The sequence below is a fragment of the Nematolebias whitei genome, chromosome 14, assembly GCF_014905685.2.
Source record: "Nematolebias whitei isolate Nwh7 chromosome 14, NemWhi1, whole genome shotgun sequence".
Classification (NCBI taxonomy): domain Eukaryota; kingdom Metazoa; phylum Chordata; class Actinopteri; order Cyprinodontiformes; family Rivulidae; genus Nematolebias; species Nematolebias whitei.
The window spans coordinates 37798001-37821122 of NC_056511.1; the positions used below are offsets into that span (position 1 = coordinate 37798001).

General features: G+C 40.3%; 1 protein-coding gene across 2 annotated transcripts in view; it reads left to right on the plus strand.

The window, feature by feature from the left end:
* nlgn3b (neuroligin 3b) overlaps positions 1-13203 on the plus strand; it is a 31063-nt gene extending 17860 nt beyond the window's left edge. For both annotated transcript variants that reach the window (XM_037688070.1, XM_037688071.1), the window contains 2 exons: positions 5554-6343; positions 11693-13203. In XM_037688070.1, coding sequence (XP_037543998.1) covers positions 5554-6343; positions 11693-12485 — 1583 coding nt within the window. In that variant the 3' untranslated portion in view covers positions 12486-13203. The remainder of the gene's footprint in view (positions 1-5553; positions 6344-11692) is intronic.
* The last annotated feature ends 9919 nt before the right edge of the window (positions 13204-23122 follow it).

Sequence of the window (23122 nt, forward strand, 5' to 3'; positions counted from 1 at the left end):
ACCAGGCCAATCCAATTTCAATAATACTTCACAATAAGAGTCTTAATTATGAGTGATTATCTCTAAATAGTCTCAGCTGAAGATTTTCTGTGGGGCAGAAGAAAACTTTTTTCTTATAAATCTCTGAAAAATAAGTCAGAATTCTGAGATTAAAATCAGAATTTTTTTTTTTTGGGGGGGGGGGGGTCAAAATTCTGACTTTAATCTAAGAAGTCTGACTTTCCTTCTCAGAATTCTAAGATAAAAGGTCAGATTTAAAAAACAAAAACATTTCAATGTGTCTCTAACCCTCTTCTTTGCAAGTCCTCTTCTCACAGAAACAGGATTTTGTGAAAACACCAAAAACAAAATTCCATTTCAACATTGCATCCCTTATGAATCTGCATATTTGTAGCTCCAAAACAGTATTTTTATCAGTTATATAATATAAAAATGTAATAAATATAAACTTTATTGTCATTGAAAATTGTACAGTGCACCATGCAAAACTGAACAAAATTTTGTTTAATTTCTCCACAGCAGTGTAGGAGTAAATAATTTACATGCGTTTTATAGACTTTGGTGTTTAGAAATGTGTGTGTGTGTGGGGGGGGGGGGGTGCTATTGTGGTCACTTCATTAGTGACCTGAGTTCAGTAGTCTGATAGCTCGTGGGATGAAACTGTTGCAGAACCTGGTGGTTCTGGTCCTCAGGCTGCGGTACCTCCTGCCAGAGGTCAACAGAGTGAACAGTCCATGTTGTGGGTGTGGGTTGTCTCTTTTGATTTTATTTCCTCTGGTTAGACAGTGTCTGAGACCAATGTCCTGGATCAGGGGGCTGCAACCTTTACGATCAAAAGAGCAATTTCTGCCCCTTTATTCACTAAATTAAACGTGTCTAAAGCTGTAAAACTTGTTACAGTTGTCATTATCAACTGGTGGCCCATGGGCCACTTTAAGTTTGTTGGAGCGGGCTTTTCTGGCCAGTAGGTGTGGAACTGTAAAACTAAAAACATCTAATTATTTTTAACATTATTAATTTTTTTTACATATAAGACAAAAGAAAAGGCTGAATTCCTTCCATCCATCCATCCATCCATCCATCCACCAATCCATCCATCCAGCCAGCCATCCATTGCCTTTACCTGTTTCTTCTTTTTTAGGTTGCAAGGGGTCACTGGTGCCCATATCCAGGTCACAAGTCTATCACAAAAGACTGAATCCTTGTAAAGAAAAAAAAAAATCCCAATTTTTTTTTAACTAAAACAATGAACTGTGCAGGCTTATGCATTTTTTTTATTGTGGAGTAATTGAGTATCCTACTTTGAAGAAATAAAGCATAAAGTTAAAGTTAGTATAACTGACTCTGTGTATTAGAACTATTATTCACATTTTTGCAAAGGAATTGACAAGAAAACTGGTACAACTAGTCATTTTTTGTTGTGGATATAACATCCTATAAAGTTCAGTTTTATGTCAGTTTTGGTCAAAGCTTGAAAGAGTCGCTGCGGAGGGACCAAAGAGCTGCGTGTGGCTCCAGAGCCACAGGTCGCAGACCCCTGTCCTGGATGGATGGGAGGGATGTCTTAATGATCTTCTCCGCCGTTCTCACCACCCTTTTCAAATCCTTCCAGTCTGCAGCCGAGCAGCTTCCTTCCCAAACCAAGTTGCAGCTGGTCACGATGGTTCCTCTAGAATGTGGTGAGGACATGGTGTGAGAGGTGTGATCTCTTCAGCCTAGGAGGAAGTGCAAGCGCTCCTGGTCTTTCTTCACTAGGGACCCAGCGTTTCTTGACCAAGACAGCTGATTGGTTATGTGCACTCCCAGGAACTTGGTGCTCTCCACCACCTCCACCTCTGTGTTGTTTATGAGCAGCGGCGTGTGATGTTTTAATTTCCTGAAGTCAATAATGAGCTCTTTTGTTTTGTTGACATTGAACTCAATTGAATTAATTTTTTTGAGGTATTTTAAATCTTTACAGAATTACAGTATGTTAATTGAAGTGTAGCGCCACATGGTCTGGCAGAGAGATGAAACGTTATGATCTTGGGGTGGTGAAAGAGAATAAAGGGGTATTTGTTAAGTAAGTGATTGCTTTTGTTCCTCTCTACACAATTTAATCAATTTAAAAGCTCTGCCCCTTAAAATGTGAAGCCCTTAAAGAGTCCTGTTGGCGTTATAAAGTTCTCAGCACGTCATCAGATGCACCTGTTAGTGTGTTTTTTGCCTTTTCAGCTGATTTACATCCCATCCCTTTTGCTTACTGGTAATTACTTATCAACATGGTTACATGATTAACAGAAATCCCAGTGCTTTTGATGAGCTGCAAGGCAATTGTCAACAGTGACAAACTTGCTAATTAAGTACGACTGGGGGAAAAAAAAGTCACATTTTTTTTAGACACTTTGTGTAAAAAAGAAAAAATTATGACTTCGAGTCCAAAAGTTTTGGCATTCTTATAATTGAAAAGGACAAACTTTTATCTAAATTCATCCGCTTTGACACTAATTACAGGTAGAATACATGTACAGAGAGCAAACATCCCCTGCAGATATCTGGTGTTTGAAACTTCCAGAATACATTAAAATATTCCTTCAGTGCACATTGCAAGACTCAAAGGTGTGTGCCAACGCAGGTGGACCCGTTTTGAAGTGGGCCTCTTCTCTTTGCTCTTAACATTCTTGTCATTCTCTTACTGATGCTGAACAGAACCCAGTGAAAAGTGGCAAACGTGTTTTCATCAGAACGAGATTCAGGCAGCGGTCCTCAGTGGACGACACGGCACACCAGTGGTTATAGCGGTTGCCTCATAGCGATTAGGTTGCAGGTTATCCTCCCCATCTTACTGTGTGTGGGGAGTTCACGTGTTCTCCCCGTGCATGCGTGGGTTTTCTCCGGGCACTCCGGTTTCCTCCCACAGACAAAAAACATGCATGTTAGACTGATTGGTAACTCTAAATTGTCCCTAGGTGTAATCCCTATATGTCTCTGGTGAGAGTGTATGTCTCGTATGTCCCTGTGTGTCCCTGTGATGGACTTATGACCTGTCCAGGGTGTCCCCCACCTCTCGCATGGAGACTACTGGAGATAGAAACCAGCTCGTCCTGGAAAGGCAAAGCGGGTAAAGATGATGGATGGATGGATGGATGGATGGATGGATGGATGGATGGATGGATGGATGGAATTAAAAAACAGCAAAAGAAGATAATGACTGAAACTAGTTTCTTAGGTAACACCGTGTTTCAACTTTAAAACGCCTTTTTTTAATACTTATGATTTTAGTGTTGTTTTTCCATGTACTAATCCCCGGAGACAGAGGTGATGCACTGCATGTAAACAATTCAAGACAAGCGGCTTGTTTATTGTATCAACACTGAGGGATCAGGGTTACTGCATATTCAGCTCCCTGCATACACTCTGCACCGGACAGTCAGCATCAGCAGTCTGTGTAAGCCGCACCGCTTGTTAGACCCACCATATTAACGATTCTTCAATTACAGTACGTTTGTGTGTAGGGTGGGGGTGGGGGGGGACTGATGCCTCCACACTGACACTGCTGCAAATTGACCATTAGTTTGACAGGCCCTCGTGTAATCTGCATAAAGAGGAGACCACATGAAACAACACAAAGGATCGGCAAAAATGTTTTTTTGTTTGTGTGTTTGTTTGTTTTGGTTTTTACTTTTTTGTCTCATTTTCTTAATAAATCCAAAGAAAATAAATTCTTTTTTCTGCCCACTTGTTTACTAAACCACCTTCAAGCAGTTCTGGTATCATCAGTCTTTGTTTTGTTGTGTCTTTCTGACCAGATGTGGCCCTTTTTTGCAATAAATTACCTAAAATATGTATCAGCCAGTCTTATCTTTGTCACGTCCATCCATCCATTATCTTTTACCCACTTCTTCCATTTTGGGTCATGGGGTCGCCGGTGCCCATGTCCAGTAATCACTGTGCGAGGGGCGGGGTACACCCTGGACAGGTCTCCAGTCCATCACAGGGACACATAGAGACAAACGAGACAAACAGTCATTCACTCTCTCACTCACACCTAGGGACAATTTAGAGTCACCAATCAGCCTAACATGCATGTTTTTGGTCTGTACTGGAGTACCCGGCGAAAACCCACGCATGCACAGAGAGAACATGCAAACTCCACCCAGAAGGGCCCCTGGACCGGGATTTGAACTGGGGACCTGCTCACTGAGAGGCAGCAGCTCTACCAGTTGTGCCACCGTGCTGCCCCATCTTTATGATGTGAATCATAAATTTATTTGGTTCACTAACTATCTCTCAGACCGCAGGCAATGTGTTCATCATAATGGTACTTCCTCCAGTTATTTAACAGTCAACTATGATGTACCACAAGGCTCAGTCTTAGGACCCACCCTTTTTACAATCTACATAGGTAATGTAGGTCAGAGCATCCCTGATGCATCCTTACATTTTTATACTGATGACACAGTTGTTTATTGTCGAGCTAAAACAGTTGCAAAGGCTTTCCAGCTTTTGTAGTCCACTTTTGACATCATCAAGTCTGATTTGTTCAGTCTCAAACATCCTAAATGCCGACAAAACCAAAGAGATGCTGTTTTCAAACAGGAAGTTGGTCCCAGCAGTTCTTCCTTTGATTTTATCCTTGAATGGTGTCCCTATTGATTTCCTATAAATATTTGGGTATCTTGGTCGATTCGCATCTCTCTTTTAAGCTCCACGTGGAAAACCTAGTAAAAAAATTGAAAGTTAAACTGGGTTTCTTTTTCAGAAACAGATCCTTTCTAACTCTGAACGCTAGGAAACGCCTTGTAACTGTGACTTTCCTTCCCTCCATTGACTACGGTGACATTATTTACATGAATGCTCCTGCAAGCACCCTGCAGATGCTGTCTATCACGGTGCACTAAGATTCATAACTGGCTGTAACTACCGTACCCACCACTACACCCTGTATTCACTGGTTAACTGGACATCAACTTCACGCAGACTCTTCCACTGGTACATTTTCATCTTTAAATCACTTCTTGGTCTGCTGCCTTTATACATCTCCTCCTACATGTCACTGTTTGAGTGCAGCTACAGCGTGCGCTCTCAGGACATTATTACCTGCAGTGTTCCCTCAATGCAGACTGAACTAGGCAAAAGGGTCTTCTCCTACTCTGCTCCTGTTTCCTGGAATATCTTGCATAAAGATCTGAAGCTCTCAACCTTGACCTCTCTAAGTGGCTTTAAACATCTGTTAAGTTCCTGGCAAAAACCAATGCAGGCATGTTCCTGTTTTTAGTTTTCTACACCGCCTTATAATCTAGCAGATTTTTGTTACATTTTTTATACTTTTTTATTTTCACTTGTTATTCTCAATTTGTATGCATCCTTTTATGATTGTCTATTGTTGTCTTTGTTGTCCACTGTTGTCATCACTCTTTGTTAAAATCATGTCTCTCTTGTAATTGAGTCCCTGAGGCTCAATGGGATTAACCTATATAAGTAAATAAAGGTTGAATGAATTTGGTAATCCTCTGATTAGCATACAGAATATTCACTTTGTCTCTTCTGTGTTCTGAACTTTTTCATCCAAAGGTCTGTTCCATAGAGCCATCATCCAAAGTGGTTCAGCACTGTCCAGCTGGGCCGTCAACTACCAGCCAGTCAAGTACACCCGCATGCTTGCTGAGAGAGTTGGCTGCAACGTGTTGGACACAGTTGACATGGTGTCCTGCTTACAGAAGAAGAGTGCTAAGGAGCTTGTGGAGCAAGACATCCAGGCTGCTCGTTACCGCGTGGCTTTCGGCCCCGTTATTGACGGAGACGTCATCCCAGATGACCCAGAGATCCTGATGGAGCAGGGCGAGTTTCTCAACTATGATATAATGCTGGGTGTGAATCAGGGCGAAGGGCTGCGCTTTGTGGAGAACTTGATGGACCTGGAGGACGGCGTGTCTGGCAACGACTTCGACTTTGCCGTGTCCGACTTTGTGGACAGTTTGTATGGCTACCCGGATGGGAAGGACACCCTCAGGGAAACCATTAAATTCATGTACACAGACTGGGCTGACAAGGATAACCCAGAGACTAGGAGAAAAACCCTGGTTGCGCTCTTCACGGACCACCAGTGGGTGGAACCATCGGTGGTAACAGCTGACCTACATGCCCGCTACGGCTCACCTACGTACTTCTACGCCTTCTATCACCACTGCCAGAGTCTTATGAAGCCCGTTTGGTCAGACTCAGCACACGGAGACGAGGTGCCCTATGTATTTGGCATCCCCATGGTGGGCCCGACAGATCTGTTCCCTTGTAACTTCTCCAGGAATGACATCATGCTTAGCGCCGTGGTCATGACATATTGGACCAACTTTGCAAAGAGTGGGTGAGTAACAACATTTCCAGTGACATGTTTTGTACAAGTAGTTCCAGAGTGAAAAAAATCTTGTAACACCACTTTGGCGTTTTTGTGTAGCCAGCTAAAACACAACTTTTTGAAAACAGTGAGGTTGCAGTGCAACTTCTAATGTTTGACATGTCTTCTTGCATTTTCAGCTTTTGCAATGTCAGCAAAGACACGCTCTACACTCAGCGCATAATAACACAGCAACAAACTAAACAAATGTTTTTTTTAATACATATGCAGGGGTATAATATGAGTTAATTTAGCATTCTTTCACACCAATGTGTCATTTTGATATGCCCGTTGAAGGTGGAACATATTCTGGCATAGTCTTCATCCATCCATACATACAAACAGCTGTGAACTTACTCTTGTGCAGCCCATAACTTCTGATCCGCTCAATATAATTTAATGAAACTTTATAGACATATGCGTCACCACTAGACACAGTGTCAGGTACACTTTTCATTACTTTCCAGGACAAGGGCTCAAATCAAGGTCAAATGTTTTACGGGGTCGTAGCTTGTCCAGGCCATTGCAATAGATTGCTGTATAATAGTTTGGTGACAAGAGTATAATGTGCCATTCGCAGTGGTGGAGAAAGTACTCAAACACTGTACTTAAGTAAAAGTACAAATAAACAGACTAAAATGTACTCTAGTAAAAGTAGAAGTATCACATTAACATTTTACTTAAGTAAAAGTAAGTAAGTACTTGCTTTTAAAAATACTTCAAGTATTAAAAGTAAAAGTACTTGCTGAATGTATTATCTAATGCAATGGTCTACAGTATCATTAAGTGTACCTACTATATGTATATTTGCTGTATATGTATATTTTCTGTAATACATTAATAGTGTTGAGCCATTTTAATGAACAATGCTGCATACAATGCATGTTTTTCTTGTGTTTACTCTGTGACACAGTTCACACTTGGACTTGTGATTCTGTGCGTCAGAATTTCAGGGATGACCTGCAGAATTAAATGTCATTAAGCAAAATAAGAAAGAGAAATGATTATACCGTTGAAAGTTTTTATTTAGCACAAAGTAAAACCAATGTGTCATTTTAACTGCAGTAAACACATTTAAGTAAAAGTTGTCTGACTGAAAAAAGGAGCGTTAGACACAACTAACAAAGGAACAGGCTCTGATCATTTCAACTCCAGTTTGTCATCAACTCTAGTTAAAATACTGTCTAGTCAACCTTGTAGTGGGTCAATAGTGAACAATATTTTAACTTCCTGATACATTTTCAAAACTTGGACCCGAGTGTTGAGCCATTTAGAGACATCTCTTGTCTCCTAACATCATGAACTGACACATTTTAATATTGAGGCAAGAATTTCTGGTTCAATTTCAGAAGAAGTTGGTTTTCAAAGTTTTTGAGTCCAGTCTGGCTCTTTTAGGAGAGACAATCTGTCCTGCTGTACTGAATAATATTTCAATAGTCTTTCAATAGTCTTTCAAAAAGGCCATGGGTGGTGCGTATCTTTTGGCGGACTCTCTGTAGTGGAATCCATTTTGGGTGTTAGTGGAGCTGTGGGTGCGCCCAGCTCAATGACGTATATACTAGAATATATACATTGGCCCAGTTCTTCTTGAAGACGGCTCTAACGTTACCTGCCCACTTTGCAGTGATTCAATGGACCAACTCCCCTCTCACCATTAGTTTCTTTCAAACTAACAAACAAATTTTAAAAACGCAACGTGAATGTAACTTGTAACACAACACATTTTAGAAATGTAGTGTAGTAGAAAGTACAAATATTTAATGTAAAATGGAGTGGAGTAAAAGTCGAAAGTACTCACAGTTAACTCTACTTAAGTAAAGTACAGATACATGAAAAATGTACTTAAATACAGTAACAAAGTATTTGTGCTTTTTTACATCCCACCACTGGTCATTCGTGGTACTCTTGTTGAGAAGAGTTGATTTTTAAGCCTGAAAAATGATTTAAAAAAAACGCACCCTCTTTTGGCTAACCAGTAGTCTATCTATTTTTTCATACTCTGTGTTCTGTGACTGATGTCCCAGATGATAAATTACCAACTACTGGTAACTATTTTATACAGTAGAACAACACAACTAAAATGACTCATTATTAAGCTAGCCATGTATTTCAGCCTGATCTATTTTTTTATTAGTTCACTGGAACTCCCATGTGAAAAAAACAGGCTTCAGATTTTATTGATTAGGAGGAATTCCTTGAAGACTAAAACAATATTCTGAAAGTTGGTTCTGCTTTCCTTACTGTTACAAATAATTTAATGAGTCATCCTTCTGAGGGAACCTACCTTTTGTTTTTTTTAAACACATGACACCAAAAGGTTTTTAAAAAAATCTGTCTGATTAGCTCATTTAAAGATAAAGTTAGTACGCTCCAACTAACATGAACCATGTCATTTTAAATGTCAAGCTGTAGCACTTCTCTAGTCTCTCCTCTCCTATTTGGGCAAATTTCTTAAAGGTCAAACAATTTCTCCGTGTTTAACCTAAATGATCAAAAAATTATTCCAAAAAGGCAGAAAAAGACCCCCAATTTTTTTTATTGATGTTTAAGGCTCAGTAAGTTGTAGGACATGTTGACAGTTTGACTAATTCTGCTGTCTGCGGCTGATGCTCGATGTTTGATGTGGAACGTGGAGCGCTCCGTCTCACATGTTAATCCAAAATCCCCCACAGCACCTCAGCCGAGGTTTGAAGGCTATAACATAAATTTTACATCATTTCCACATTCATTAACCGGTTCAATGACCCCTTCATGTCATGCAAATGAAGGCTTTGTAATCTCAGAGAAGGCCACTCCAATCAGGACAAAGAGGTTTTATCATGGAGGATAAAAGTGATCACGCTGAGCGTTATGCATTGATGCTTTTTTAATGTGAATCTTCTTTCTGAAGGAACAATCTAATATCTCCTATAACACAGCAGAGCTACCAGATCCCCTCATTTTTGTTTGTTTTTTTGCTTTATTATTGACACTTTGCTTTTATTAAACATCATACAGTCAAAGCAATACATTACACCGATTTTTTTTTTCACCGAAGGATTGCACCACTATTCATCTGTCTAATTTACAAAGCTCTTGCAAAGGGAAATGTGCGCCTCAAACTGCACCGCCCTTCTGCACTGACAGAGATTGCCCTCATTTAAGCAGTTTAATTATTGCATTTAAAGGAAAAACGTGCCCGTATTTGATTAGATTACTAGCAGATCTAAAAGTTCCCTGTTCTGAAAGAGCAGTTCTGTTCTTTATATATTTACTGTCTCCTGAGAGGCGGTGCTATTTGCATCCCAAGAAAAAGGACAAAAAGAACAACCTGCTGCTTGTCACCTTCACAAGAATAGTAAGGTTGGTCACAGATGGTTTAATGCATGTGATGAGTGTCAGATGCAGCTGTTTTTATATCAAAACACACACACACACAAAAAAGATAAATCGTAAATATGCAACAGAGCAGATAATCGGGACAAATGTTGAAGGTAAAATCAGGTGCTGCACATTTTTTCATGAATTCTTCTCAGCTCATTTGACTGAAAGACAACAAATATTCCATGTTTCTACCCAAACAAAAGTTCATCATGTTTAAATAAATAATAATTTATTGTTATAGACGAGCTCCGGTCTGAGTTTCTTCAGTAAAATAAAATAAAAACTTGCAGATAAAAGAGCAGCCAAGTGAAACGCTGCAGCTCTGCAGGTAATTTTTTTGAGTTTAAGAGACACCTGAGTGAGTTTTACTGATGTGAAGGACTCCTCTGCTGTTTTGTGGGAAGTACTTTACAGCTGCAATAAATCTTTATGTGGGATGACCCCAGCAGTTAGAAAAACTCAGCGCAGGTCACCGTGGGCTGGTAATGCTGCTGTGTCAGAATAAATGGAGGCCTCGGTGAGAATTGAGATACGACGCTGTGTTAGCCTCATTTTGTTTTCTTTAGCTGGGGAAAATGTTTCTCCATCTTTACTGCCGTTACACAGAAATGTCCTCAGCGTCATTATCATCATCACCATTATTATTATTGATACTATTATTATCTTTCTGACATGTTTAGTATATTTCTACTTTGTTATATGGTGCAGTATTTATTTAATTTCTCAAAATAATTAAAAAAACTTTGCATCACCAAATTTACATTCAGTAATTCACGGTGTTTTCCGCTGTATGTAGAGCAACGTCATTTACTTGTTTTATCTTTTCTGGTTCATTATTTTTGCACAATTTTGCAAAGGTTTTTGTGAAAAGTTTTTAAATAGTTAGTACCTTGCCTGATGGAGATGGCACTTCGAACAACCTCAGTTTAAGTTGAATTCTGACCAAACTAACAAGCTAACTGAATGAGATGAAAGTGGATCTCTGTCACCTTAAAACAACTCTAGTTTCAAACATTTTACAGCTTTCCATGCAAAAAAAAAAGACTAAACTGTTCAAACTAATTATTAGCTTGTCAAATTGGTCAGAATAAACATATTTATCCAAACTGAGGGCAGTCAAAAATCTACATTTACATTAGGTAAGACATTATTTGTTCATAACATTAAAAAAAAACACGCTTTAAAAGAATCTAAACTATTCCTATAAAGATGAGTACAGTAGTCCCACGATACTTTGTGGTTCGACTTTTGCGGACTCGCTCTTTCACGGGTTTTCAACATAAGATTTTATATGACACACAATTGGCAATGGGGAAAGACAAACCCCATCCCCGCCCCCTCCTTTCTGTTTCTGAGGCTGGCTGTCTGCTGTAACTGAGAGCCTCAGAAAGAGAAAGGAGGGGCAGAGTGGGGTCTGTCTTTCCCCATCGCTATACTACTGCTCAGGAAGCAGAGAAAGAGAGAATGGCTGAGCGCGGCTCACTCAGGTATAAGACAGACACCCCCTCCTTTCTCTTTCTGAGGCAGCAGACAGCAAGGCAAAGACACACAACAGGAAGACGAGCAACAGACAGCCTCGGAAAAAGAAAGGAGGGGGCGGGAGTCTATCTTATACCTGAGTGAGCTGAATGAGCAGCATAGATTGTTTATTTAAAATAATAAAGTGTGACCCAAACCGAACCTTTCTCTCTTTCATTGTGCTCGTTTAGGGAGGTTAGAACATTGCAATAGTGTGGGAAGGGTATATAAAGCCTAATATATATAAATATAGTACTAAAATAAATAAAATGTTCCTACTTCACAGTTTTTCACCTATCGTGGTGGTGTCTGGAACGTAACCCCCGTGATAATCAAGGGTCCACTGCAGTCATGAACTGAATGGACTCTGTGCAGATATCAGTTTTTGTGTTCATGAGGAGTTTGTTTTTTGACCCGTCTTCTCTGATGTGTTCACAGGGATCCGAACAAGCCAGTGCCACAGGACACTAAGTTTATCCACACCAAGGCTAACCGCTTCGAGGAGGTCGCCTGGTCTAAGTACGACCCCTATGAACAGTTTTACCTGCACATCGGCCTGAAGCCTCGCATCCGTGACCACTACCGCGCCACCAAAGTGGCCTTCTGGAAACACCTGGTGCCACATCTCTACAACATCCAGGGAATATTCTATTACTCCTCCACCACCACCAAAGTTACTCCTCTGGATCCCACCCAGTCCAATGGGAAGCGGTCTGGCAGCACGGGGCGACCTCCCGTATCCACGTCCCACGGTGGAGGTGAGGGAGGGAGAGAGATGGGTCCTCTGATCATGCCGAACCCCAGAGATTACTCCACAGAGCTCAGCGTCACCATCGCAGTCGGGGCGTCGCTGCTCTTCCTCAACGTCCTGGCCTTCGCCGCTCTGTACTACCGCAAGGACAAGCGCAGCCGCCAGGAAACCTCCCAGCAGCCCAGTCCCCAGCGCGAGAGCAAAGGCAACAACGCGAGCCACACCAACACGGTCGACGAGACCCTGTCGTCCCAGCAACGGAGCCCGTGCGAGGCCCTTCACAATCCTCTTCACGCCTCGCCCAGCTTCTCTCTGAGTCAGCGCCGCTCCCCGGACGACATCCCTCTGATGACCCCCAACAACATCACCATGATCCCTAACTCCCTGATGGGCCTGTCCAACATGAGTCCATACAGCACCTTCCCTGCCGGCTACAGCTCCGCAGGCCTGCCCAGCACCCACTCCACCACCCGAGTATAGCCTGGCAGGAGGCGGAGACGATAAATATACGACAAACATTAAAATTTAGAGCTGTATTTAGGATGTGTAAGTAAAATAGAATCAAAATATGTTTGTTCTGTCATTTCCAGAGGTGTGCGATCACCAACATCCTGCCTTCGCTCTCTTTCTCATAATACAAAGTCTCAAATGCAGAGTCATTTTATAATAACCATTCTCAAAGGCAGTCCAAAAGAAGAAGAAGAAGAAGTGCATTTCATTTTTCACTTTGGCTTTTTTGGAACTTTACCTAGCAAGAACTTAGTATAATGTTTATACAGCTGGATTTGTATGGGAAGCTTTTTCTTACTCTGTGATATCTATTTTGCTCTCGTGGAACGATGGGACATTACAACTGGTTGAAGATGATTTCTGGGGGGAAAAGCAGTATTAATATGATTGTTATTATTATTACTCTTAACAAGCTGTTTTCTACATATTTCTCATTCCGCCTTGCTTATTCTGAAAATGTATTTTTACTGTAATTACTTTAAAATACCTTGCACATCGCTTACACAAGGATTTTTCCTGTGGGGGCAGAGCAGCAAGGGATGAAAACTCAACCCAAAATAGCTGATGAAAATGTCCAACGTACCCAAAATGTTTCTATCTGGTAGTGCAAATACAGCACCTGTGTGTGAGGGTGTGTGTGTGGGTGTGTGTGTGTGGGAGAGAGAGCATGTGGAAGTGCTGGAAACTGGGGTGCAGAAATGTAAATTAGACATCGTTTAAAAATTAACCATTCAGTTTTGCATATGTAGTGTTGTGTAATTTATCGTAGTCTACTTGAGTATCCTTGCTATATTTTGGCTCAATGTGATTTTGAGTTTTGCTCAGTACATTGTAGGAATATTTCAGCTTCACTATAAACAAAATAATTGCTTAAGATGTGTTTTCCTACTCCTAACTAACATTGTTCTTTTGGCTCGGCTTGTTTGTACAGAATAAACGTAGAGCGGTATTTGATTTGTTGTTTGTTTATGAACATTGTAAGGTCTTCAGAGAGAGATGACTGTAATTACAGCGTGTGAACCACTTCGGTTGTTCCCATCTCCAAAGGAGTTTTGTGACTCTGGCAGAACATTTCTTCTTCTGCAAGTGGTTTGTACCTCGAACACTGAAGGGGGGGGGGGGTCCCTTACTGAATGGACGTGTTGGACGTAGAGCTTTGAAATTTGATTTCTTTGAACCTATCATAACATTGTTTAATCTAAACGAAAAAGCTATTAAAGGATTTTTGAAACTAAAGAGGAGTTTTGTCAGGCGTGGGATTTGATTACACTTACTGTATGTGGTTGTTCCAAGTGTAAAATGAGAAGAGAGATATTTTGCTAACGTACAGACAAACACACACACACTCAAAAACAATCCTGTCCTGTTGGCTTTGGTAGTGAGCAATAAAAAAAAAAATCAAATCTCCAAACAAGTTTGTGTTCATCCGTCTCGTGAGCTAGATATGTTGAAAAATAAGTGAGATACATACTTTTATTTTGTTGTGTCGCTGCATTTAGGAGTGACAAAATCACACAAACTGTGTTCCCACATCAAAATCTAAGATGGTCACCACTGTAAAACAGCCTCCCTGATCATTTAAAGAAACGTATGCTTATTTTATGTTGCTTAAAAGTATAGTTTCCTCATATGATTGGGGTGGCTGGTGGGGTGGCTGAAAATGAATCTATGGTGGCCAAGGCCACCATTGGCCACCCCCTGGCTCTGCCATTGCATCTGTTTGTGGATAAAACTGCCCCCTCTGCTCACCAGAGGGAGCAGAGGGCCGGCTGTGGCTGAGAGGTTAGAGCAGTCATCCTCCAATGCAAGAGTTGGGGGTTCGAATCCACCAGCAGTCACATGCCGAAGTGTCCCTGGGCAAGACACTGAACCCCTCACTGCCTCCGATGTGTGTCCCATCAGTGTATGAATGTGATAAAGAATTGATTAGTCTCTTTAGAATGATTTGTTCAATTAGCTTTGTAGAGATCTAGTAGAGTGCTGGATGGATGGATGAATGAGGACACAGATTGTGTTGTAAAGCACTTTGAGTATCTCAATAAGATAGAAAGGCGCTACATAAGTACAGTCCATTTACCAGGAGCTGTCACTCTGCGCCGCTGTGGGCAAGCAAAACAACAAAAAACTGCCACTGTTCTTATACACTGTATAACTCCAACCATCTTGAGTATCTCTCACCAAAAACATTGTTTGCTTACATTCCTTGTTCAGTTCCAGTCCAGACAAACACTCCTCATCTTGAAAACTACAAACATTCACTCTTCATCTCCCTCAGCGCCGGGAGACATCGGTGTACGTCTTGTTTATTTTTGACTACAGCACAATGAGTTTAGGTTTATTTATGTTGTATATGCTGTCCTCCAGTTTTAAAATAATAACTAGATAATTATTAATATTCAGATAGGGTACTAAACAGGCTGAAACATTTGTCTTGAATAATTGTCTTTGAATTGAATTTATTGTCTTGTGGCTCATTAGCAGGGTGGGTTAGGTGGGCCCTATCTGTGTTTTATATCCATTCATCAAATGCCCAACTGGGACTCATTTTTGTTCCCCAGTAAAAGCCCATACACAAACTCCCAAAAAGTGCTTTTACTAAAGTGTTAAAAAATTTTAAAAAAAGCCCAACTCTGTTTGCATATAGGTGAAGAAGATGATCTACTCTGTAAGGTATCTATATTGCAAATGTAGCCAATTCATTTTGTTGTGGTATTTTCCTTTTATGCCAATTTATTACCCCAAATATTGCTTTTTTGTCTGAACTAAAATTCACTTTTGGACAATTCCACAACGTCGTCATATTATCACAGCCTCCTTTGTTCATTTGTAGCTTTAAAGATGCTGTGTAGCAACAAAGCACTATTGAGTTTGATAGAATTTTGAGGGCATCAGAGCAGATGAACATGAGGCTTCTCTCTCTCTCAACATGTCAGACAGGTTTCAAACACACGCTCTGAGATTATCATAAAAGACAATCAAACACGGCGAGCAAACACACCCCCAGCTGGAAAACTGCTCAGCCCGTCCCCACTTCATCAAGCACTAAAGCAAATAATTTCAGCCCTCGACGCTGGAGGTCATCGCCACTGAACTCACAAGAGCTTGTTTGTTTGTCTGATGGCTGTTTGTACTGTTGGTCACAAGATAACACAAGAAGCCTGGTGATAACAGGGGTAAGGGATGGCACACATATTTTTAGAGGGCATCCTGTCTGTCTAAACCCACACATGCTGCCACGTTTGATGGGTAAATATTGGCAAGTGGATCTGTTGCAAAGCAAACACAGCTTACACCGCCATACAGCGCATACATCCTGTCAGATCAGGGGTCTGAAATATTTACAGTCAAAAGAGCCAGTTCTGTTTACTAAATGAAAGACCTAACCTCAAAGGAATGCATATTGCTCACTGTCATCCTGCATATTAAATTGATGCTTATAAATCGCTGCTTCACACTCAGAGGATATTGTGCAGACAACTATCAGCTACTACCACATGAAACTTTTGCTCAGTATCTGTAAAACTGACAGAGAGCCATTATGGCATTGACTAATATCAAATAGCTGTGCCGGCCATTTTTTATTGGATTGGCTCCAAACGTTAGTGGATCGTAGATTTTCAGGCAGTAACTCTTTACTGAAAATTTCACTTAAATCTGTTCAGTGGTTCAAGAGATATTTTGCTAACATACAAACCGTGTTGACTCTAATAGTAATTTGGGAAAGTCTAAAGTCAAGATGTTGTGTGATGTGTTAGTGCTTTGAGTTTTTGTTAGCAGTCACTCTGTGGTACTACCATACTAAAATTTAGACAGTGTTGTGGCTGGAATACCACGTCGTGTTCAAAACGGCTGAGGCGTCGCCCTTCGTATAAAAGATTTATTTGACACAACATGGGTTACAGATATTCAGAGACAAACAGTTACATTAATAAGATATATGTATATAAATGGAGCATTAAGAACGAACCGTCGCCGCGCGGTCCTCCCGGAAATGCTCGGTGGGCGTGTGTCATTTCCGGCCTTTTATCCCCGTTTGAGAAGGCTAGCTTCCTGATTGGTTCAGCTTCTGTTGCTATGGTTACGACTCTTAGCCCGCCCCCTCAAGGACGTTAACGTCTATATTTCAGATAAGTTTTGCTACACCGAAATCGGCTTTTGTTTAAAGTTTAACTTGCTATTATACTTTAGGGATACAAAATGATTCGTGTCTAAATTGTTTATACGTAATAATTAATAACTATTAATTATTACCTACCACATGGGTGTTAATTCAATATCTGTTGAAGGCCTGGTGATTCTGTTTTTTAAGGCAGATTCATCTTAGTTTCCTTGTCTGCGTTTAAACTGTTAACACTGTTTGTTTAACGTGATTATACCTTAGTGATACCAACTGATTAGAAATCAACTTGTTTATTTCTAGGAATAATTAATAACTTAATTATTATCCAACTCATGTTTGTGTTTTTATTTGGATCATTTTTATACTTGTTTTAGTTTAGTTTCAGTTGGATTTTACTTAGTCAAACTATATTGTCTAAATTAAAGAGATGTGTTCTAGCTTTATGGCCTGATTTGATTGCTTGTAATCTATCAAATGTGAACTTGTAAAATTATCTTTAGCTCCTATGAGATTATATTTAAAGGTCAACTAGTTAGAATTAGCAAACATTTTCTATAAACATAGTTCAACCCTGGAAGAAAGACACGCACACACATGACATAAATGTTTTTTTATATGACATGACGTTTGAGTGCTTGATAGGAATTATAAAAAGGTATAAAATATTAAATCCAACAACAGGCATATGAAAAACTGACTATCTTAGAGACATTTTTGTGTTGGCTAATTTCAATTAGCTGTGGCATCTGTCTTAAATTGGGATGACTCCAAAAGTTATTCACTTGTCGGCGTAAATCTAGTGTTTTTTGGGGGGTTTTTTCTGAAAGATTCAATAAAATTCGTCCTGTGGTTTATGAGATATTTTGCTAACAGACAGTATTCACTACATTTATTGCCAATGTGCCATCTTAAATGTGACTGACTCCAAAATCGAATCGGTTGCAGACGTAAATCCAATTATTTTATTCAAATCTATCCGCTGGTGCATGAAATATTTTGCTAACATTAGCATTATCGTCGTTTTGCCTTCAGCGGCGGGCGATAAGCTGCTAGATTCCAACTTCTTTTTTGCTATCCTTTTATCTCCTAAAAAAAATGAAAGAAATAGAAGAAACCCCGGGGGAATTACAGATCAGGCAATTAGTACGTAGCAAAGATAAATGCAACACTCTGTAAGCGAAGTGCAGAGGAATGGCGCCTTTGAAACCGCTGAGAAAACCTGAGCAAGACGAGAGAGCACTAATTAACCCCTGCGCTGAGCGTGAGCGCGCTGATTGATTGCCAGCTTTGCTTGTGAGATGTAAATACGCAGTAATGTTGACTTTCAGAGGATGAAGGTGGGAGGAGAAGTTTCAGCTCAAACGACACAAGAAAGAGAATTCATGAACACACAGCACAAGCTGCTTTCAGTGGTGGTTAGTGAGTCGAGCTGATAATCATTTAATGTTACTTAAAGAAATTCCATAACAGTCAGTGGTTAATACAGGAAGTGCTTTGAACAAATGCTACACTTTAACCTTTAAAATACTATGAAGCTGCACGTATCGAGGTTTATTTTGCATAACGACACATGCCTTTAGAATATCAGGATGTGATTGCACCACTTGCTGGATCAATCCACCGCAGAGGTCTGCGCTGGGGCCACATGTGGCTCTTTGGTCCCTCTGCTGTTGCTTGTTGTAGTTGTGACCACACACAAAAAAAGGTCATTTTAAGTTACAATTATCTGCACCCGACGTGAAGCAGTAGGCGTGGTTGACCAGGGACTGGAGAATCTGCAGAAGATAACTGAAGGTGAGTCAGATAGAGTTTTTACTGGTGAAGATCTTCCCTTTAGGTCTTGGAGGGGTGCCGAGAAGGATTCCCTATTCCTGGATACACAGGTGATTCTCAGGTATGTTGCTCACGAGAAGGAGGGAGAGTGGCAGGTCAGGCAGGTACGCTGATTCCTTTCTGCAGTTTTTGCAAAGTGAGGAAGAAGGATTACTACAAGGAGGAACTTCGGAAAATTACCAGATTCTGATCTGGAAGAGAAACCACAAGGGTGCTGCAAGGAGACACGTTACATTAAGTACAAAAAACGCACAAGGTTACTCTGGGAAAATCTTTCTTTCAAACTCAAAAGGTGTCAGCTGCATCACCATATGGCAATCAACAGTCATCTTGGTCCAACTCAGCCTTAAGTGCAGGTGGTGATAATCAGCTGTCAGGGGGGACAGCTGAAAACCAGTTGGCACCTCCCACTCTCAGGATCTGCAGGTGAATACAGTAGTCCCTCGTTTACTGCGGGGGTGACGTTCTGGACGCCCCAGCAATAAGTGAAAAACCGCAAAGTAGAAATGCTATATTTATTTTAGTATTGATATATATTTTAAGGCTTTATAAACCCTTCCCACGCTTCTGCAATGTTCTGAACTTTTAAACCTACGTCATTTTAACAACATACGTACTGTATATGTACTGCACAGTAGCTGACGCAAAATATTATATGGGGACTCACCAGGCTTGGTCCGGTTCTGGTCGGGTTCTGATCAGCTCTCTGCATCCACTGAGGACCGAAGTCACAATGAATAAGGACTGAACTTTCTAGATATGTTCGGATCGGATCAAAACTTTCCCTCCATTTCCCGCAGAAATCAGCAGCCGGAAGCACTTCTGGGAAGGGCACTGTTGCCTTCTGGGTAGTGTAGTTCTTTGACTGGCCATACAGCATAGGCTTATTGAAAGAAAAGTGCAAAATGGCGGCGCTTGTCCAAAGTTTTTTTTTTTTGTTAACTTTTTATTCCGTACCGTCTCAATCACATGCGTAATGTTAAGTTGACAATCGTTGAAAAACCACGAAGAGGGACTACTGTAGTGGAAAAATATTTAAATCCAGTACCACTTTACAATAAGGCTCCCCAAATAGCTCATCAATAGTTTATAGATATGTTATTAATTCCTCTATAAACACTTTATAAATCATTAATATTTGTTCATTATGCATTAATTAAGGGTGACAGAGGGAGAAAACTGACCAGTTTCTAATAGTGAGCCAAATTTGTTCACCTATATATTCCATCTAGAGTTGTTATATTAAAGATTTCAGACTAAGTTACTACCTTGTAAACACAATAAGCATGTGTAACCTATTTTTTAGCATATAATATTATACTTTATCACTGCATTATAAGTATCTACAACTAATATTATATCCTAAAAAAATTGATTTACAAATGCGTATTGTGCTTACAAGGTAGTAACTTAGTCTGAAATGTTTAATATATAGGTGAACAGATTTGGCTCACTATTTGACAAGAGACTGGTCAGTGTTTTTCTCTCTGTCATTAATGCATAATAAACAATTATAAAGTGTTTATAGAGGAATTAATAACATATCTATAAACTATTTATAGCCATCTATATGAGGAGACTTGTTGAGTGGTACCTGAAATCCTAACCTAACTAACAAACAGCATATTTGTTCTGTTGATTTTAACAATTATTAGCTAAATTTTGTGTGGTAGTAGCCATGCGTCATCACCATGATCACGAGCGATAGAATGTTTCACATAATCTTAAAATATCACACTACGTTTATAATATTTGATTAGAACTGCTGTAACTCGGTGCATTCTCAGCATAAAATTATTTTAGCATAAATCTGTGGCTCGAAAAGTTAAGGGTGATATGCATTCCTTCAAAGAATGTTGCGCCTTTATTTTATTCCAGAGTAAAGGAGCTGGTATTTAGGAAAATGGAAAATCACACTGACAATAAACATAAATCATTGTCACATCCTGCACTTTAAATAGCTGTAAAAAAAAAAAATAATAAAAGAGGATGACGACTTTGTCGCTGAAAAATAAAAATAACTTGGTGTTTTCTCTCCCGTTCCACACTGACTCCTTTGTCGCCAATCCAGCTTTGACATGAACTGGGTCAAGGATGGGAGGGGGGGGGGGGGGTTGAGGAGGGCAGCAGCTGGACCCAACCATCAATGTCACCCTTGTTAGCCAACTTCATCAATGTCAGCGGCTGGCGTTTGGATTTATCTCACTCCGTGGTGTGTGCGGACTCCTGCAAACTGTTCACTTATCACGGCTCTGATCTCTATAGAATGGGGAGCCGGCAATCACAAAATAATAAAATTAAGTAATAAAAACAAATGAAGGCTGACAATAAAAGGTTATTAGATGCATCCTGCAAACTACAGTGCACAAATGTTCACAGGTATGTGACAAAGCAAGTGAAATGAAATCAGCAAGGAATGAATATCGCCCGCCACCTTCCATACCAACATTTAGTTCAAAGATCTTGTGTTACCTATTACTGTTCGGAGTTTATGTTTGTGATGACTCTCAGCTACTACCACACTTGATCTTAGTTCAATAGCTGTAAAATTATCTGATTTGTAGTCATTTTTGTACCTGCTCATGTTGATTAGCTGTGGTGGCCATCTTGAATCAAGATGACCTCAAAAGTTATTCCGTTGTCCAAGTACATCCAGTGGTTACTCGCTTAAAGTTCTGTTAAATCTGTCAAAGGACTCATGAGATATTATGCTAACAGACAGATGAGGGTGACTTCAAGTCTTTAACAAAATTCTAACTCACAGCTACCATCACACCAAATTTTAGCTGAATATCTATGAAATTAAATAAAGCGTCGCCGTTTTTGTGTTTGAAAAAAATCGTTACCTGAGGCGGCCATCTTGAATCCAAAAAATAATCAGTTGTAGATGTATATCTAATTATTACTTTCTAAAAGTTTCATTAAAATCTGTCCATTGTTTTATTTTTTATATATTTTTCTAACAGACAAGTGAACAAATAGACAATTAAATGATCAAGTGATGAAAATCACTTTTTTCCCCCAAGACTTTTTTATCTAAAGTGAAATAAAAGTACAAATTCACACGAAATAATATTAATATTTTAATTGCAGATTTTTCAACAGGCCGATTTAGTTCTTTTGTTTATTGAAGTCTACAAAACGAATCCCTTTCACTCCTTCAGATCAGTTGTGCATTTTCTTCAAATTTGAAAAGATAGAATTGTAAATAAAAGCTTCATTAAAAACTCAGAAAAAGAGTTCAGACGAGGACTTTGGCCCCCGTCTCGCCTCCCCCTCCTCAGCCCAGCGGCAACATAAATAATGACTGGCAGCTGAAATGGGACTTTGTGACTTTAAGATGTGACTCGGGAGACGTGGTCTATCTATTGTTGATGAGACAAAAGCGCGAGTCAGATTCATATAGGAGTGGTGGGGAATAACTGCTCATATCCTCATATCAGTCACAAAGGCATCCAGCTAAAACCGCAATATCCCCCCGCACTTCTTTCTGGACATGGGTGAGTGCACTGAATTTTTAATAACTCTTATCATTTCTTATTAATGTGATTTGAAAACCATGGAATTCAATAACTTGCACACTTTTAATATCTTTTTTTTTTTTGTCCTTTTAGACATGTTGCCCTCGTGCACTGTGGGCAAAGCTTGCTGCAAACTAATTATGTGCTTTCCTTCAGCTGTGGCGTCTTCATGCCCAAAATGCTTGATTGATTTGATTTGATTTCACCTTCTTCCTGATGTGTGACAAAACTCAGCATACGAGGAGGATTTCGAAGGCTTGACGGTCAGCATCACAAGGACTTGCACCGATTTTGCTTTTCAGTGCAAACAAAAAAAAAGAAGTCTACTGGAATAACTTCATAACATGTAGCTCGGAGTGGAGTCACGGTGTAGCTGAGAGTGGCGGGCATTAACACGCCGAGGCCGTGCCAGGTCACTCATGTGAACAGGGTCAGATACTCCCACATGTGTCACGGGGAGAAATGAGAAACATTTCCATGCTGACTGCGGACCCAAACTACTTCTGCCGCCCCCACCCCATTTATTCCTCACTAACAAACAACTTGTGTGTTCCAGATGTTTTTTAAAGCAGGTTATTCACATCAACCAGTGACAAAGTAGTTTGCAAATGCTTAAACTCATGAATTCAACTGGGGATAGAGTGTGCTGCTCAGAGACACCATGAGATGTGCAATGACTGGGGATCGAGCCTGAGACTTTCGGGTCCCGAGTTGGCTGCCCTGCCTTTACCCCCATCTCGGCCCCCATGCACATGGGCGTCAGTAAATACTATTATGTTTTTATATTTTGGTAGATTGTTGGGGGTGGGGGCATGGGGCTCCCTCTTCCTACCGTTTCTGCTTTCTGTAACTAAATCCTGACAGGAGTGATGTGAATAAACAAAATGACTGCCCGCCCCCCACAAGGATCTGCACAATCTGTATCAACAAAACAAATCTCGTGTGAGGTTGTTGTTGTTGTGAGGGTATTTACATGACCCCCGCTCTTTCTGTTTACTTCTGCTCATTACTCTTCCACCCACTCTTTGAACACTTGAACCTGGCCCCCACCAGCACTGACCCTGGTACCAGCCTCAGCCAGTTGTGCACGAAGAATGGCCTGACACTGCCGATGATGTCGAGATGGTTCCTGG